This window comes from Panthera uncia (assembly GCF_023721935.1).
Source record: "Panthera uncia isolate 11264 chromosome B3 unlocalized genomic scaffold, Puncia_PCG_1.0 HiC_scaffold_1, whole genome shotgun sequence".
NCBI lineage: Eukaryota > Metazoa > Chordata > Mammalia > Carnivora > Felidae > Panthera > Panthera uncia.
The window spans coordinates 86,863,528-86,879,556 of record NW_026057582.1 but is presented as its reverse complement, the minus strand read 5'-3'; the positions used below and the strand labels follow the sequence as shown (position 1 = coordinate 86,879,556).

At 48.7% G+C, this 16,029-nt stretch overlaps 1 protein-coding gene, 1 long non-coding RNA gene and 3 other non-coding genes across 8 annotated transcripts in view; 3 read left to right on the top strand and 2 right to left on the bottom strand.

Moving 5' to 3' along the window:
• The window catches only part of LOC125909972 (uncharacterized), a 38,559-nt gene extending 35,607 nt beyond the window's left edge, over positions 1–2,952 (bottom strand). Inside the window, exon 1 of the long non-coding RNA XR_007453813.1 lies at positions 2,392–2,952. This is a non-coding gene — a long non-coding RNA (uncharacterized LOC125909972). The remainder of the gene's footprint in view (positions 1–2,391) is intronic.
• TRNAH-GUG (transfer RNA histidin (anticodon GUG)) lies at positions 2,337–2,408 on the bottom strand. The gene has a single exon. It is a non-coding gene; the product is annotated as a tRNA-His (tRNA).
• Positions 2,948–16,029, top strand: part of SHF (Src homology 2 domain containing F) — a 28,576-nt gene continuing 15,494 nt past the window's right edge. For 2 of the 4 annotated variants that reach the window (XM_049613564.1, XM_049613566.1), the window contains exon 1: positions 11,019–11,572. In XM_049613564.1, the coding sequence (XP_049469521.1) occupies positions 11,072–11,572 (501 nt within the window). In that variant the 5' untranslated portion in view covers positions 11,019–11,071. Of the gene's footprint in view, positions 3,526–8,882; positions 9,056–11,009; positions 11,573–16,029 lie in introns of those variants that run through there. The other 2 variants (XM_049613565.1, XM_049613567.1) reach the window with 2 other exon arrangements.
• Positions 3,051–3,122, top strand: TRNAH-GUG (transfer RNA histidin (anticodon GUG)). Its single transcript has one exon. It is a non-coding gene; the product is annotated as a tRNA-His (tRNA).
• On the top strand, positions 4,584–4,655 carry TRNAH-GUG (transfer RNA histidin (anticodon GUG)). The gene has a single exon. It is a non-coding gene; the product is annotated as a tRNA-His (tRNA).

Sequence of the window (16,029 nt, the reverse complement as noted above, 5' to 3'; positions counted from 1 at the left end):
GTTCAGCTTTCTTTTCTGATGTCTGCACTAGACTATAGTTCTATGAGAACAACACATCTGTCTTATTCATTACTATAACCCCAGAACCTAGAACAGTGTCTGGCACATAGGCCCTCAATAAATATTGTTGCTCTAATGACTGAGAATAAATGAGATAAGAATAACACAAAGAGGTGGAAGGGTGTCAGAGTGAGGGGGCTGGAAGTGCTAAAAATAAACTTCAAATATTTTACAATTATGGTGAAAGTTTATGTCAGCTTTCCCTTGGAAAAGTTTTGTTCCACTGCAGCAAGAAATGCCTCTTCATTCTACCATTTCTTGTACTGTTTTCTGGTTTTTGTTTCTGGGCTTTCTCTTGGCTGGAAAACTAAAGTATTTTGGGTCAAGAGTATCAGTATATACCTTTGGAGCTCCCCAAAGGTATATATCTTTCTTTTAGAGATAAAAGATGCTAGTTTACTGAATGAATGAAGAATGAATGAACAAATGAAACTTGAGTCCCAAATATCCAGAGAATCCCTGAGGAATGGGCTCCCTATTGGGGGTTAAGTCCAAAGTGGTGTCTTCTAGACTGAGTCTTTCCCAGCCTCAGCATTCCACATCCACTTCCTGGGGCGTAGCACCTCCTAGTGGAAGTCCAGGGGTGCTGCCTCTTCCCAAGCCATCCCTCAATATGGGCCTCTTGGTGACTCCCTCCCAGACCACCATCTTTTCATCCTCAAAACCTTAATGTTACTCCCCTGGATGAGGCCCAGTAGACTCTGGCAGGGGTCTAGTCACCCCAAATACTGACAAGGTGAACAATGAAGGCCTCCATTCCAGCCAAGTGGTTCTAGGCAACAGCAGCACTTCTCAAACTTGAATGTGCAGATGAATCACCTGGGGAGGATCTTATTAAAATGAAGATTCCAATCTAGTGGTTTTGGGTTGTGAACCAAGATTCTGAATTTTGAATCAGAAAATATTCAAAAATTTTTTGCAGGGATCTTTTGCAGAAAATATTTTGCAGGGATCTTGCCTAAAACATTTTTGGAATTGCTGTTGAAGCTTATTGCACCTTTAAAACTCAGTGGTGACATCTTTTTCTTTGAAGGTGAATTTGAAAAGCAGTCAAAAAACATTTCAAAATAAAATGTGATTATAAATATTGAGATGGATTTACTTACATGGCTTATAAATCAGCCCTGAAAGTTATCCCCAAACAACAGTTCCAAAAATATTTGGGGCAGCTGGTTGGAGAAAGGGGAATGTCTACTTTGAAACATTCAGATGCTTAAGTGTCACTGTGTCCATTTTTAAGGAGTTAATTTTATTACTAGTTTATTTAAGTAAAACTTAAATAGGGCTTGATGAGTGGCAGGCACTGTTGCTTTACAAGTATTATCTCATTTAATTCTCATAAGCCTGCTTTTATTCCCATTTTACAAATGAGAAAACTGAGGCACAGAGACAATATGTGGCTTACCTAAAGTCACCCAGCTAATTAATGCAAGAGTCAGGTTCAAACCCTAGGCAGCCTGCTTCCAGGTGTCACGGGATTAATTATTAAGCTATGCTAACTTTAAACAGTGTTAGGAATAGCCTAAAGAAAGAGTGTCAGCTACTATGGAGTCTATCAGAAGGAAAAGAAAGAAATTAAGTGACTTAGGGTGGACACTGGAAGCCTACAGAAAATAAATCCATCCCCAAAACAGAAACAGCTGGAGCTGGAATGTGTGACTAGAGAGTTCTTACAGCCTCTACCCCTTTCCTGGTTCTGATGCCTAGAAAAGACCTCAAGATGGAAGAGAAAGCAAGTTCTCAGGTTCACCTTCCACCATTCTATTCTCTCATGGTCTTAGTTGTCCTGTTTTGTAGCTTTAAAACTCATCAAATTTAGGGAACTGGGAGCAGGAAGACCCAGGGAAATTGGAGCATGCAGCATTGTCTTGCTTTTTACATGCTGTTCAGCGAGTCTTTGCTGATGGATTGTGAGTAAAGGGAGCACCCCACCGAAATGTCCAACTCTTCCAGAAATGATTCCTGACTTGCGTTGCCACCCTCAGGTCCCCTGAGAGGAGCTGGAGAGGCTCATTCTTCACTCACGATCTGACCATTAACAGAGGCCAAATGAGGAAAGAGAAAGTACCCCCACAGAACGTCCTAAAACACACAGCGGGCAAGATGGAGAGTGGGCCGATTCGCTAGCACTTCTAGAATTAGAAAGAGGAAGTAAAGTCCCAGAACTTCAATTTTGGCCCTAACCTAATATTAAGGAGCAGCGGGGTACAGTCACGGAGTACAATGTGGCTTCCCCAACCTAAAAAGGCGCCCTAGCCGTGCCATTGTTCCCACAATGCCGTGACTCGGATTCGAACCGAGGTTGCTGCGGCCACAACGCAGAGTACTAACCACTATACGATCACGGCGCACTACCGGAACGCCACAAGAAACCACGCTTCCAAGTATGGATCTTCTAGTCTAGAAGGCCGGCCGCCCTGGCCTTCCGAAGTCGCCCACGGTGTGCTAGGCCCTTCTGGCACTCGCGCTGACCCCTAAGCGGAGTAGGGGCGCCGAGGACTCTCCAGCCGGTCTCAGCCGGTCGTGCGTACGGATCGTAAAAGAAAGAACTCCTATGAGGCCGTTATGCTCACGTCTAGCCTGTACGGACGTGATGCCCCGGGGTCGCCCGAACGGTAGGTCCGTTTCACACCCCCATGCCCTGGCGGTCACGCTGAGTGGACTGCAGCTGGGAACGGGGTTGTCTCTAGAATTCCACAAGAAGGAAATATCAGTTCCGACGCACCCGCACAACTTCCTTCGAGGTGCGAGGCGGGGTGGAGGGACGGAAACTTGGAGCGCAGCCTTCAAACTGGTGAAGCAGTGGGGTCTGACCCCCGGGCGAGTGTGGACAGAAATCAAAAAAGCAGGGAAAGGAGGGCGTCGGTGTTCTCACAGCGAGAGGCTAAGTTGGAGATCTGCAGGTACAGACCGTGACGTAACAAGGGGGCGGGGCTTTCAATAGAGAAGAACTCAGGCGAGGAAACCGAAGGCCAAGTCCCCAGTAGCTCGCCGTGATCGTATAGTGGTTAGTACTCTGCGTTGTGGCCGCAGCAACCTCGGTTCGAATCCGAGTCACGGCATTGCGAGAGCAGTGGCACGGCAGGGGATTTGGTTTTTATTGCTGTCCTCCATTTTTATTTCGAGTTTGTAACAACATTCTCGAAAATGGATCCCAGTCCCCTCGTGCCAGTTGGAAAGGACGTTTACGTCATGCCAGCTCTGGCTAAATTGGACCTCGGAAGAATATAGGCTTCCTGTTACCGCGGCTACGCGCTATACCGTTCACTGGAGACAAAGCACAGAGCGCTCACAAGGCTAATAAGTGTTGTCATAGGCATATATATGAATTTCCATAGCAGCGCTGGAAGAGGACTCCCGATAATAATAGGAAGAGAAGGCTTCACAGAGGAGGTGATTTTTGAAGTAGCTCTTAAAGTCAGAAAAGGAATTTTCCGAGCAGCCAGGATAATCTCGTGTGCACAGGTATGATGGAGGTCTCAAAAAGGAACTATGGCAATTACTCTATAAATCCTACCTCTTCCCCACCCTCACTTCTAAAGGACCTGTTGAGTGAATGAATGCGAGTAATTAGGGAATGGGAAGCGACACTGAGGGAGGGCCAAGGATGGGCTGCAAAAGGTGGACGAATTTCCTACAGTCTGTGGATGGGGGCGAGGGGTGGAGGAGTGAAAGGATTCAGCTTGCATTTAGTAATATCCCTCTGGTGACTCTGCAGGCGGTGAGAGTGATGATTAGAGCAGACAGGTGGTCACCCTGGATTCTCTTGTTAGAACTAGTGGCACGTTCTCAGTTTAGCAAAAATCCTCTGCCTACTGTGGACTCGGCCTGGTTCTAGGCGCGGTGGGGCGGGAACACTGACGGACAAGAAGAAAAATCGCACCGGCCCCTGCTGCTGCCTAGGGCACAACCGAGGTGGCCACCGGTACCGGCGGGAGTACCGCGGAAGAAGTCAGGATCGTTGCGGCAGTAGCAGAAGCTGCAAGGAAGTTGGTGGGGAGCGGGTAGGCAGGGTGAGATGCATTCATTGAGTCCCTTACATGTGTACAGTCAGGCGTGGGGGAGTCCACATCCTCCGCGGCGGCGACGTTGGGTCACTCCTGGGGGAATCAGCAGGGACTATAACCCCTTAGGAGCGCCCCCTTCAGATCCGGGGTCGCTGCAAAGATCTCCCAGGCACAGGAGATGGGCATCCTAGGAATGGTGGTTACACAACTTGTGGACACTGAGTTCCGGACAGTCCCGTCCCTGGATGCCCAAGTGGTCCCCCTAAACGCCCACCTCATTCACACGGAACCCACCATTCCCCACTCCAACATCAACACTTTCTGTGGCTAATGGAACAAAACCCGAGAGAGCGAGAGCGACTGGCGAGAGCGCACTGCGCCTGCGCATTCCCAGAATCTGTGTTACGCTGGAACTCCGCCCTATAGGTGGATCTTTCGGTGACGTGCAGAGCGGGAAGGCCTATGACTGTTGAAGAGGACAATCAGAAGGCGATCCTTACAGGTCCCCGGTAGCTCGCCGTGATCGTATAGTGGTTAGTACTCTGCGTTGTGGCCGCAGCAACCTCGGTTCGAATCCGAGTCACGGCATTGTGGGAACAATGGCACGGCAAGGGGCTTGTCCTTTTAGTTTTTTTTTCTTTTTGTGGACAACGTTTTATATTGATCACAACTCGCTTTCTTGAAGTGAATCACCGGGTCTTTCCACCTTGAAAACTGAGCCGGCCCTAAAATCACCACCTCCAGTAATTCTCATTTAATGCTCTGAATACGGTTTCACATGAGTTAGAATCCCTCCCTGCCCAAAAAAAATTGGAAATCGGTGTCTAAATCACTCTACAGCAGCAAAACCGCGCCCTTGTGACCTTCCAATTTTTTTTCCTTTTCATGAATTTTTAAAACTTGAGTTGTATGTTTAAATAGAGAATACATGCGCACAAGTCCAATGAACAGTAAGTCTCCCTATCTTCACCTCACCCACGAATTATTGGTTTCCCTCATATTTCCATGACAGTCCTTGTATAAACAAATATTTATATATGCATATTTGCATAAAAGTATAACCCCCATCTTTGCTTCTTACATAACACAAATGACCTCTTCCCTTCCTCGCTTTCACCCCCAGAAGTCAGACAGGACTTGAGGTAACAAATATGCAGATAGGCAAACTCCCTTTACAAAGAAGAGTACACATACCAGGAGGGAATATCCACCACGGACCCTGTCCTTTTTCTCCCCAGGTCCTGGATGCTGGCTGGGGCAAGTGAAGGCTGACTGGGTTGGTGAGATATAGGGGAAAGGGATCCCTCATTGTGTTTATAAAAACCTTTGGATGGTAGCCTGGGCTCTGCTGAGAAGCAGCCCTATTTCGATTGCATGTTGGAAGGGAAGGGTAGTATCCTAGTTTTGGAGTTGGGAAGAGGGACTTGGTAGTCCATTTGGAGACCCTTCACTTCCATCTCTCTGCTATCTTATCAGGATCAAACTTAAATTACAGACCACTAAAGTCAAAAAATTCAGGTTAATGAAAGGTAAAACTGAATCTTACTATGTGTATATTCCAAGCATACAGCATCTCCATAAATATTTGAAGAGAGGTTTCTTATGGAGTCCAAAATTGAGGCAAGTGGCCCAGTTTACTTCATTGCATCTCAGGTTATATTCTTTCAAAACAAAATCATGTTATTTTCATATCAAATAGAAAACTTGGCCCAAATGAAACTCCATCTACATCTAGAATCTCAAAGAACAGAGTGCATATCTAAGCATACTAAGATGTTTGTTCTCTCAAGTTGTGTACAGAGATGGGCCTGAGGCAAGGCTGGAGACAAAAGGCAAGCACCAGTCTTAAAAGACAAAACCCAGAAGGGATCAGAGCTCCGGAGAGGACTGGGCATCCAAGGTCAGACAAACAGAAGGGAAGACACCCCCCACTCAGTACCCACTAAGAAAAGTGAGGGCTAAGGACCAGGCCTTGAGACAGGCACAAATTTAGGAGGTTAAAGGAGGAAGAGGGTATAGCCTGAAAGAAAGGAGGAGAATGATAACAGTGTCATTTAAGGAAAGTTTGGGAGAAGAAGGTTTCAGGGATGGAGGTCGGCACATTCAGGTGCTGCAAAGGAGAAAGAGGAATAAGATAAAATCATTGGGCTTGACACTTAGAAGTCATTGTTGATTTTAAAAACCTTCCATGAGAGCAACTAGGCAATGTTTATCAAGAATCAGAAAAATAAAAGTGCACCTTTGCCCCAATAATTCCATTTCTGGGAAACTTACTAAAGGAAATAATCCTAAACTTGGAAAAGTTACGTGCATAAAGATGTTTATTACAGGGTTATTTAGAAGGGAAGAGAGTGTAAATAGCCTGACTGCTTAACAAATAAGGTAATATTGAACTAAACTAAAATATGTTCATTTGATGATATATTGAATTGTCATTTTTAAAGTATCAAAAGTACATATATGAAGTATTAAGTCAGCTTTTAAATACCATTTCCAACTAAAAGGAATGAAGTTCCTTTTTAAAAAATGACTGATTACAAGTCTACAGAAGGGGAAGTGTAAGTCTAGAGTATTTTCTGTAAGAAAGCAAGTTAACTGCTTAAATATTGAGGGGACCAAGTCAAAAGGACACAGAAGCCTCTTTAAAGAGCTTCTGTTGGCCAAATTTGAGACAATTGGAGCATCAAAGAATAATAACGGTGAGAATGCAAGCTGGTGCAGCCATTCTGGAAAACAGTATGGAGGTTCCTCAAAAAACTAAAAATAGAACTACCCTACCACCCAGCAATTGCACTACTAAGCATTTATCCAAGGGATACAGGTGTGCTGTTTCAAAGGGACACATGCACCCTCATGTTTATAGCAGCACTATCAACAATAGCCAAAGTATGGAGACAGCCCAAATGTCCATCAATGGATGAATGGATAAGAAGATGTGATATATATATATACAATGGAGTATTACTCGGCAATCAAAAAGAATGAAATCTTGCCATTTGCAACTACGTGGATGGGACTGGAGGGTATTATGCTAAGTGAAATTAGTCAGAGAAAGACAAAAATCATATGACTTCACTCATATGAGGACTTTAAGAGACAAAACACATGAACATAAGGGAAGGGAAACAAAAATAATATAAAAACAGGGAGGGGGACAAAACATAAGAGACTCTTTTTTTTTTTTTTTTTCAACATTTTTTATTTATTTTTGGGACAGAGAGAGACAGAGCATGAACGGGGGAGGGGCAGAGAGAGAGGGAGACACAGAATCAGAAACAGGCTCCAGGCTCCGAGCCATCAGCCCAGAGCCTGACGCGGGGCTCGAACTCACGGACCACGAGATCGTGACCTGGCTGAAGTCGGACGCTTAACCGACTGCGCCACCCAGGCGCCCCTTTTTTTTTTTTTTTTTTTTTTAATTTTAAGAGACTCTTAAATATGGAGAACGAACTGAGGGTTACTGGAGGGGTTGTGGGAGGGGGGATGGGCTAAATGGGTAGTGGCATTAAGGAATCTACTCCTGAAATCATTGTTGCACTATATGCTAACTAATTTGGATGTAAATTTAAAAAAATAAATAAAAAATAAAACATGTTAAAAAAAAGTAATAACAGTAATAATGATAATGGATTATATCACATTGGATGGATAGATAGATAGATAGATAGATAATTTTTGAGATGATGGAGATGAGAGAGAGAAAAAGAGAGACAAAGAGACAGAGATAGGAGCAACAGCAGCTCTTCTTTACAAAAGAATGCCAGATAATAAATGCAGAAGAAATGACAGGGTTAGAGTCACCATTTTTTGCAATCCTCAGTGTAATAACAAATACAAGCAGAGATCATCAATGGAAGTAAAAACCGCTAGGTAAAACATTATTGGGAGCAAATAATCAAAGATCTTAGGCTATCACACCACAGCTTACTTTAAATTGCAAAGGAAAGATCTGATGGACTCCATGTTAACCAAGTGATCTAGCCTAGTATCACCAATAAAGGGACAAATGTGCATTACTGGCCTGCCAGTGTAACACAGTGGGAAGTACACAACATCCTCTATGTAGTGGTCTTTTCCAAAATGTCTGGACTGAATCTAATAAACTATGGAAAGATCCAGAATGTGGGACATTCTGCATAACAACTGCCCTGACACTTCATAATGATCAATGTCATGAAAAACAAAGTGGCAACGATAAAATGGGGACCTGTTCAAGATTTCGAAAGATTAAAGAAACTTAACAAACAAATGCAATGGAGGGGTCCTGATTAAATCCTGAATCAGGACAAAAATATATATGTAAAAGACATTTTGAGGGAAAAATGGGAAAAATTTAATATGGACTGCATAATAGACAACACTGTTGTGGATGTGTTCATATGGCCCTCTAGAAGAATTCTTTATTTTTAGGAAATGAGTGTTGAATTATTTAGAGCGAAAGTGTCATGATATTTGCAAATTGCATCAAACATTTAAGGAAAGAAGAGAAAAGGATAGAGTAAATATGGCAAAATGATAAAAAGTAGTGAATCTAGGGAAAGGGCACACAGATTTCCACTGTACTTTCTTTGAACTTGTCTGTAGGTTTGACATTATTTTTTAAAAATGGAAGAAAATAAAGCTTACATAATAAAAATGGGGAAATTATGCAATGTTAAGTGAAAAAAATAAGGACATAAAATTGTGTATACCACAATTATAGCTATATAAAAATAAGAACAAGAGAAATTATCTTTATTCATTTCAACATTTGTTAAGCTCCTGCCACATGACAGGCTCTGCACTAAATGATGAGAGTACCCTGCTCCCCTACAGACTCCTTATTTTATGGTGTAATGCTTAAAATGCAAGACTTTGAATCTGGCAAACCTCACCCAAGTCTCAGAGAGCCTTGCTGTGATGACCTCACCTCCATATCCTTGGTTCATAGCAAGTTCCTCGGCTTCCACGAGGTGCTCAACAGCCTGCTTCCAGGAGTCCGTACCCTGGTGAGGGAAGAAAGTGCGTTAACAGATCAATTAAAACAACAGGAACTGCAAGGTGCACAAAAGGTAGTTTTAAAATTATCATTTAAAGGCTACCTTTATCATATCCTCTCCCCTCCTCATCTAGCATTTATTCGCGTTCTTCACCACCAAGAATCCTCTCTCTTATGCTGCTTCCTACCCCATCGCCTTTGCTCAGCTCATGCTGACCTTGTAGCTTAGAGTGACCTTTCACTCTTTTGCTTCATCTGTCCAAATCCTACCCAGCTCAGGTCTACCTCCCCCAAGAAGGCTGTATCTTCTGTGTAAACTTGATTGATTCCATTCCCCTGAGCTGTCAGCAGGTTAACTCCATACTTTTTAAACATATGGGCCTTCATGTGACACCTACCATTGCAAGCATTTTTTTACAGGTTTTAGAGAATGTGCATTATCCATCATCTCCCTAATCCTCACACAATTATGCCCTTTGCAGATACAAGGAAAATGAGGATCAGTTGCACTGAGTATCTTGCCCAGAAATCTGGCTAGAGCCCACAACTATTGGACTCCTTAGTCAGTGTCCCCCACAGCCAAGTGTGTGTATGTTTGGGGGTGGGGTGTGGAGACCAGCAGCATCTGGATAACCAGTGAGCCTGTTAAAACTACAGTCTAGGACCCCACCCCAGCTAGACCTGCAGAATCAGAAACTGCAGTTTATCAAGTTCCCTAGGTGTTTCACGTTCACATTAAAGTTTGAGAAGCACTGTCCTATAATGCCAACCAGAATATGCACAAAGCAGAAAGCCAACAAATATTTCCAGACCTGGGTCCTGGGATTCCGAGGGGACTCGCAGGTTTGCCATCACATCCTTTTCTACTACCCCACCTTTGAGCCCCCTTCCCTTTGGGGCCTCATGTGGCTCTTTGCTCCCTCACATGGCAGATGTAAGCCCAAGGGTGAGAGAGAGACTGAGGCAGTGCGGGGGGGGGGGGGGGGGGATGGATGATGATGAGGTGAAGCTGCTACCTTCCCAGCAGAACCAAAAGCAAATATTGGTGTTGGCTTCAGGGCTACATTATTTCTGTGCAGAAACTGGCTTTATTTCTAAAACAAAAATGCCTATCGCTTGAGCATCGGAGCCTCCAGAGGATAAGGGGTTTGTGATAGACAACATTGGAACTGTTTCTAGACTTGATTTATTGACTTGTCTGTTTCTATTCTGTCACTAATCTGATTGACAATGAAACCCGGGATTTGATTGAAGGGATTTCTGCGTGTGTACGCGTGAGGCCGTCAGGGCCGAGTGGGCCTGCTCCAAGCTGGTGCACCCGTGGATGGGAGACGTTTGTGTGAGAGCTGTTTGCATGTGACGAAGGCGTGTGTGGAAACGACACGGGAGAAGTGGGTGTCACTAGGGAGCTGATTATCTATGATGTGAGATGTGTCTGCCTGGATTGGGAAGCAATGCAGTGGGAGCATTCGGATGGGAGGAGGTAGGTGGGGCTCCCATGGTACACAGAAGAGAGGCGGTTGTTAAAGACACATCTTATGGAACAGCCCCTTCTCTCGCCCTCCCTAGCTTTTCCTCCTGGGATATTTTCCAGTTAGGAGGCCTTGGGGGAAGGGAGGAGAGGGACGGGAGGCGTCCAAGGGCCAGGACCCCAGGAGTGTGAGACGCCGCTCGTGAGATGGGAGCTGGGGAGGGGGAACAGATGGAGACAGGTGCGCCCCCGCAGGGGCACGTGTGGGGACACGTGGAGGTTTCACCTTCAGTCCAGGATTCGCATCCCCTGCCCTGGGGTCGCCCACTTACTTCTCGTGCGTCCACACCGGCTGGAAACCCGCACCCCCTCTTCTCCTCCCTGGCGAGGGGCGTGTGGGGGGTCGACCCCGAGAGCGAACGGAACCCCGCCCCTCCCTTGTTACTGAGGAGCCCCGCCCCCTCCCGCCGCCCGGCGGAGCTCCGCCCCCGCCCCGCTCCGGCCCCCGCCCCCCGCCCGGCCACCAAGCTCCCCTCGCTTAGTCTGGTTGGCCCCATGTTACTGAGCGGAGCTCCTCCCGCGGGCTCCGGCCCGGGGCAGCGGGCGCAGGGGAGCTCGGGGAGCGGCCCGGGGGGGTCGCGCCGAGGCGCCGGGGGAGCGGGAGCCGGCCCAGGAGGGGGCGGCAGTGGCGGAGTGGCCAAGTGGCTCCGGGAGCACCTGGGCTTCCGCGGAGGGGGCGGCGGCGGAGGTGGGGGCAAGCCGGCGCCCCCGGAGCCGGACTACCGTCCCCCCGCACCCTCCCCGGCCGCGCCCCCTGCGCCACCCCCGGACATCCTGGCCGCCTACCGGCTGCAGAGGGAGCGCGACTTCGAAGACCCGTACTCTGGGGGGCCGTCCAGCTCCGCTGCTGCCCCAGCCACCCCCGCCGTCCCCGGCCCCACGCCGCCCCCGCGCCACGGCTCGCCTCCCCACCGCCTTATTCGGGTTGAGACCCCTGGCCCCCCAGCGCCCCCTCCCGAGGAGCGGATCTCTGGACCCCCCGCCAGCAGCGACAGGGTGAGTGCTGCGCCGGGCGAGGGTGGCCGAGAAGAGAGGTGGTAGGAGGTCTGGGGCTTTAAAGAGGGACAAAGGTGGCCTGGCCGGGGCTGGGCCCCTCAGTGTCACAGTTCCTGGCAGACACGATCTGAATCCTTGACCCGGGGGCTTGGAGCCTTCACCCACCTTTGTTCAAATTCTCGACCGACTAATCTGGGACGGGCGCCCCAAACTCTGCTTCTGTCCCTGTTACCGCGCAGGACTAGTGACCCTCTTCATCTCGGGCTCTGCTCTCCTCATCTCAGTCCCCCCACCTACCCCCCTCGTCCGGGGACCTAATCAGCTAGGTTTTTTCTAACTGGATTTGCGCACACCACTCCCCAGCCCCTTCACCAGTTTATGGCCTTTCTGCCCTCCAGGAGCAGCAGCTCCCTGCCCTTTGATCTCTGACCCTCCCCCCCACCCCCCAGGGCAGAAGCCACACAAAGCTCCATTCCTCCTCCTTCGGGAGCCCAAGCATCCTTGCAGGTGCTGAAAGCCCCAGGAAGGTGAGGGCTGGGGGTTCTCCCTGTGGATAGAGCAAGAGCTGGCCTTTGCCTTACCCGATGGTACTGGAGCCAGGTGGACTGTTGTTCTCAGGAAGCCGAACAGGCAGTATGTAGCTCTTCACCGAGGATACTGACCACTGAGGTCCAGCCAGGCAGGCCCACTCCTGCACTCCTTCCCTTGTCCCCCCCCAGGTATGGGGACAATCAGTGCTTAGAACTTGTTGCCCAGAAGGGGATGAACAGCGGATCCCACTTCTCCCCTCCTGGCCTCCCCTTTCCTAGGTCCATTCTGAGGGAGGCTAGAGCCTTTAGTGGACCTGCAGGCATGGGATGAAAGGAGAGCTGGGCATTCACTGTTCTAGAGAACATCCACTCTGCGTCAGAAGCCCTCGGTGGAGAAGCCATCCCCTATCTTACCCCATTTTGGCCTTATCCCTCCTTGATAGCTTGAAAGCCATCCCCAGGGCTCTGTAGCTCTAAATTCCATGACAGTGACTCTGGGCTGCCCTGGCTTTGTTGTCCCCTCCTCACACATCCATGGGAGCTCAGCTCTAGGATTTAATCCCTTAGCAGAGAACACAGTTTTATTTGATTGGAGAGCAAAGTTGCTGTCTCAATCTATTGGCTCCAATGTCAAGGCTTTCAGTGGAGAGAGCGACATTCTGCCTGATTCCCTGGATAAGATAGATGTGTCAGGGTCACAGCAGAAGCCTCAGGAATGTGAATTATTTTTCCCCTAGTTCCTGCCATGGGGCATGACTGCCCATCCTGGGCCAGGATCCTTAGCCTGCAGAAGAAGGCTGTGCTTTCATCACATGTCCTTTGGCTCTGCTCCTTCCTTGTCCCCTTCTATTGGGTGATGTGATGGTGGAGGTGGCAGTGAGGCAGAGGGAGCATTAGGCCTTGTTATTACTATTGACCAGTTAGTTTCCTCCCTGACCACCATCCATTGGCACGTGGGCCTTAGTTGTTCCCGGCCTTCCTCTCTGCAATGTCTTGGAATGTCCTAACAGGCTGCGTCCCAAGCCAGGGGCTCCTCTAGGACAAGGACGGTGTCCTCCTCATATCTGTATCTCCCAAGTGCCTGACATATGCTTGGCATAAAAAAGGGTGAATGAAGGGAGCCTGGTTGGCTCAGTCAGGTAAGCAGCCGACCTTGGCTCAGGTCATGATCTCGTGGTTTGTGGGTTTGAGTCCCTTGTCAGGGTCTGTTCTGACAGCTCAGAACATGGAGACTGCTTCAGATTCTGTGTCTCCCTCTCTGCTCCTCCCTGACTCGCACTCTGTCTCTCTCTGTCTCTCAAAAGTAAATAGATGTTTAAAAAAGGGGGAAGAGTGAATGAAATATGTCCATTGAATGGTAACTGTCCATTGCTAGGGTGACCTGAAGGTCAGAGACTCCCTTGACTATAGCTCCCTTTTGTACATTCCCCCCACAGAGACCCCCAAAGAAGGGGCTGCATCCACACAACAATGTGGAGACCCATAGCCTCTCACTGAGGGCATTCATGCCTCAACCTGGGTCAGCTCTATGATCTGTGGGCTATTCAGACCTTAGGGGCCAAGAGGTGTCTGACTCCTTTGTCAACTGCAGGGACAGGAATGAAATCCAGCAGGATCTCCCAGGAGCCAGACAATCTGTGGTTTCTTTAGTGGGTGTGATGAGAGGGATTCAGGGTGCCATCCAAGCTGGCTCAGGGGCAGGGACATTGCTCTGTAGGCCCTGACCTGGAGCTTCCCACCATTGAGAGAGAGCAGCTCCACTCATCTAGGAGCAGACTTTGGGGGATCCTAGAGTCTTACCTTAGGAAGAGTCCAGGCTAGGTACCTGAACTCCTTATCCTAAACCCAAGTGTTCACATAGACCTGCAGAGCTCACACAGAGTTGCTGTCCCTAAATGGTGCGCCTGCCTGTTGAGCTGGAATTTCTGTTCTGTGAGGCTGTTTTCGCCCTATTCTCTGTTCCTCTCCTCTCAGCCATGCAGGCCTTCTTGGCTTGTTGCTTTTGGGTTCCTTCCTGAGGTGAGACGGGGACTATGGACCAGGGTGTGCCTTGGGCTGGTCCATTTTCCTCCTCCTGGAGCCCAGTGGTTGGTGCTGGGTGGGTTAGAACCCTCTGAGAGGGCCTGGGTTGTGAGGTTTGATGAAATGGGTGGAAATGCTTCTGTGATGAGAAGATTGAGGGGGAAATGAGCCCTGTGGGAAGTGAATGTGGGGGCAGGAAATAATGGGGATTTGGACAGAACCCTGAGAGGCCAAGGGGGCTTAGGACCAGTAATGTCTCCCCATGCAGGGCTCTGGCTACTGGCTCTCCCTGAGACCCACCGCTGCATTTGGCAAGGGGGCAAGGGTGGCCATCTGGGTAGGCCTGGCAGGGCAGGTGTGGGAGCAGCAGGAGCTGCACCCTGAAGCAGGCAGGCAGGGCCTTGCCATCTGGCCATAGGAAGAACTCCCTCATGGTGCTCAGCCCTGTCCGGCTTCCAGGCCGTGCTCTGTCAGAGGGGTTAGAGAGCTGGGCCTTCCTTACTTTGTTCCCTTTTCTCAGACCTGCAACAGGAGAAACCGGGTCTAATTAGGAAAGGGGGATGGGTATAGGAAAGTGGCCCTGATTGGATGAAGCTTTGAGCTGCCTGTGACCATCTGCACAGTGTGTCCTTTGCCTTGATCCTGCCAAGATTGTGTGTGTGTGTGACAGAGAGACAGAGAAAGGGATGATGTGAACAATAAGACAGGCACCCTGTAGGAGTTGAAACTAGGGCTCTTGTTCTTAGCTCATGGAGGGGCTTCTGCGGTTCATGAACCTTCCAGAAATTGTGTGCAAATATTTGGGTGCATGAGCAATTTTCTCCCAGATTCTCATAGGGGTTCCTAGGACCCAAAATATTAAGAACTTTTAAAATAGGTATACCTTATACATGGTGTCCACAGGGACTTTGATCCTCCAGGCCCAAACTTGGAAACAAGTGAAAAGACAGGTAGAATGAGGAAAGGGAAGGAGACATTCAGGGTGTCTGAAGTCAAGCAAGACATCCCTGCCCTGGGGTTAGGAAGGCAGGTGGGGGCTGCTACTGCAGGACCCTGCTTTAGCCCGTGTTCACTGAGGGTCTGTATATCATTAAGTGACACTGGCCTGGGCGCTGAAAGAGACACACCACCTAGAAGATCTACCTGGTCCTTGCCTTTTTGGAGTTCATTTGCTTTAATTTTCCTTCTATGAGTTCCACAGAGGCTGGAGTTTGATCTGCTTATGTTGCAAATGTCCTCTGATGGAGGCAGAGGGAGAAAAGAAGGGCCCAGGTGAAGAGACCTTTGTAGACTGGTTAGACCTCTTAACCCTTTGGGGCCTGGGCTGCCCATCTGTGCTGCCATTGGTTTGCTGAGGCCTGTAGCTACCCTGGGATTTTATGGCAGGCCTATCCACTCTTCCCAGTGTCGCCTCCTCACATGGTGACACTCCTTTGGGAAGACACCTGCAGCTTGTTGGCTTGGCCAGTGACTCGGTGACACCTCAGTCAGCCATGGCACTCCACCTGTTGGGAGCTGGGAACAGCTGGGGCCCTGTGGACCATGGGTGGGAGCAGCTGACTGGGGCCTGGGGCTTGGAGGGGTAGCTGCTGCCCTCTCCAATTTGCCCTCCCCACAGAACCACTGTGATGTTATGTGAAAGCAGAGGTGGAGCCCAGTCCCAGCACGCTGCCTGATGCCCAGCCGTGGGGCTTCACAGCACCTCAAGGTGCCACACTCGTTTCGGAGCTTGCTTTGTGGCTGTCACCGTGAGCTCCTAGAGGACCCAGATATTTGGTCTTTTCGTCCTTAATGATATAATGGCAGATATTTACTGAGTCCTTACCTTGTGCCTGGTACCATTTTGAAGTGGCTGATACGTTTTAGACCAGTTGATTCTTACAACGACCTTACGAGAAAATTCTG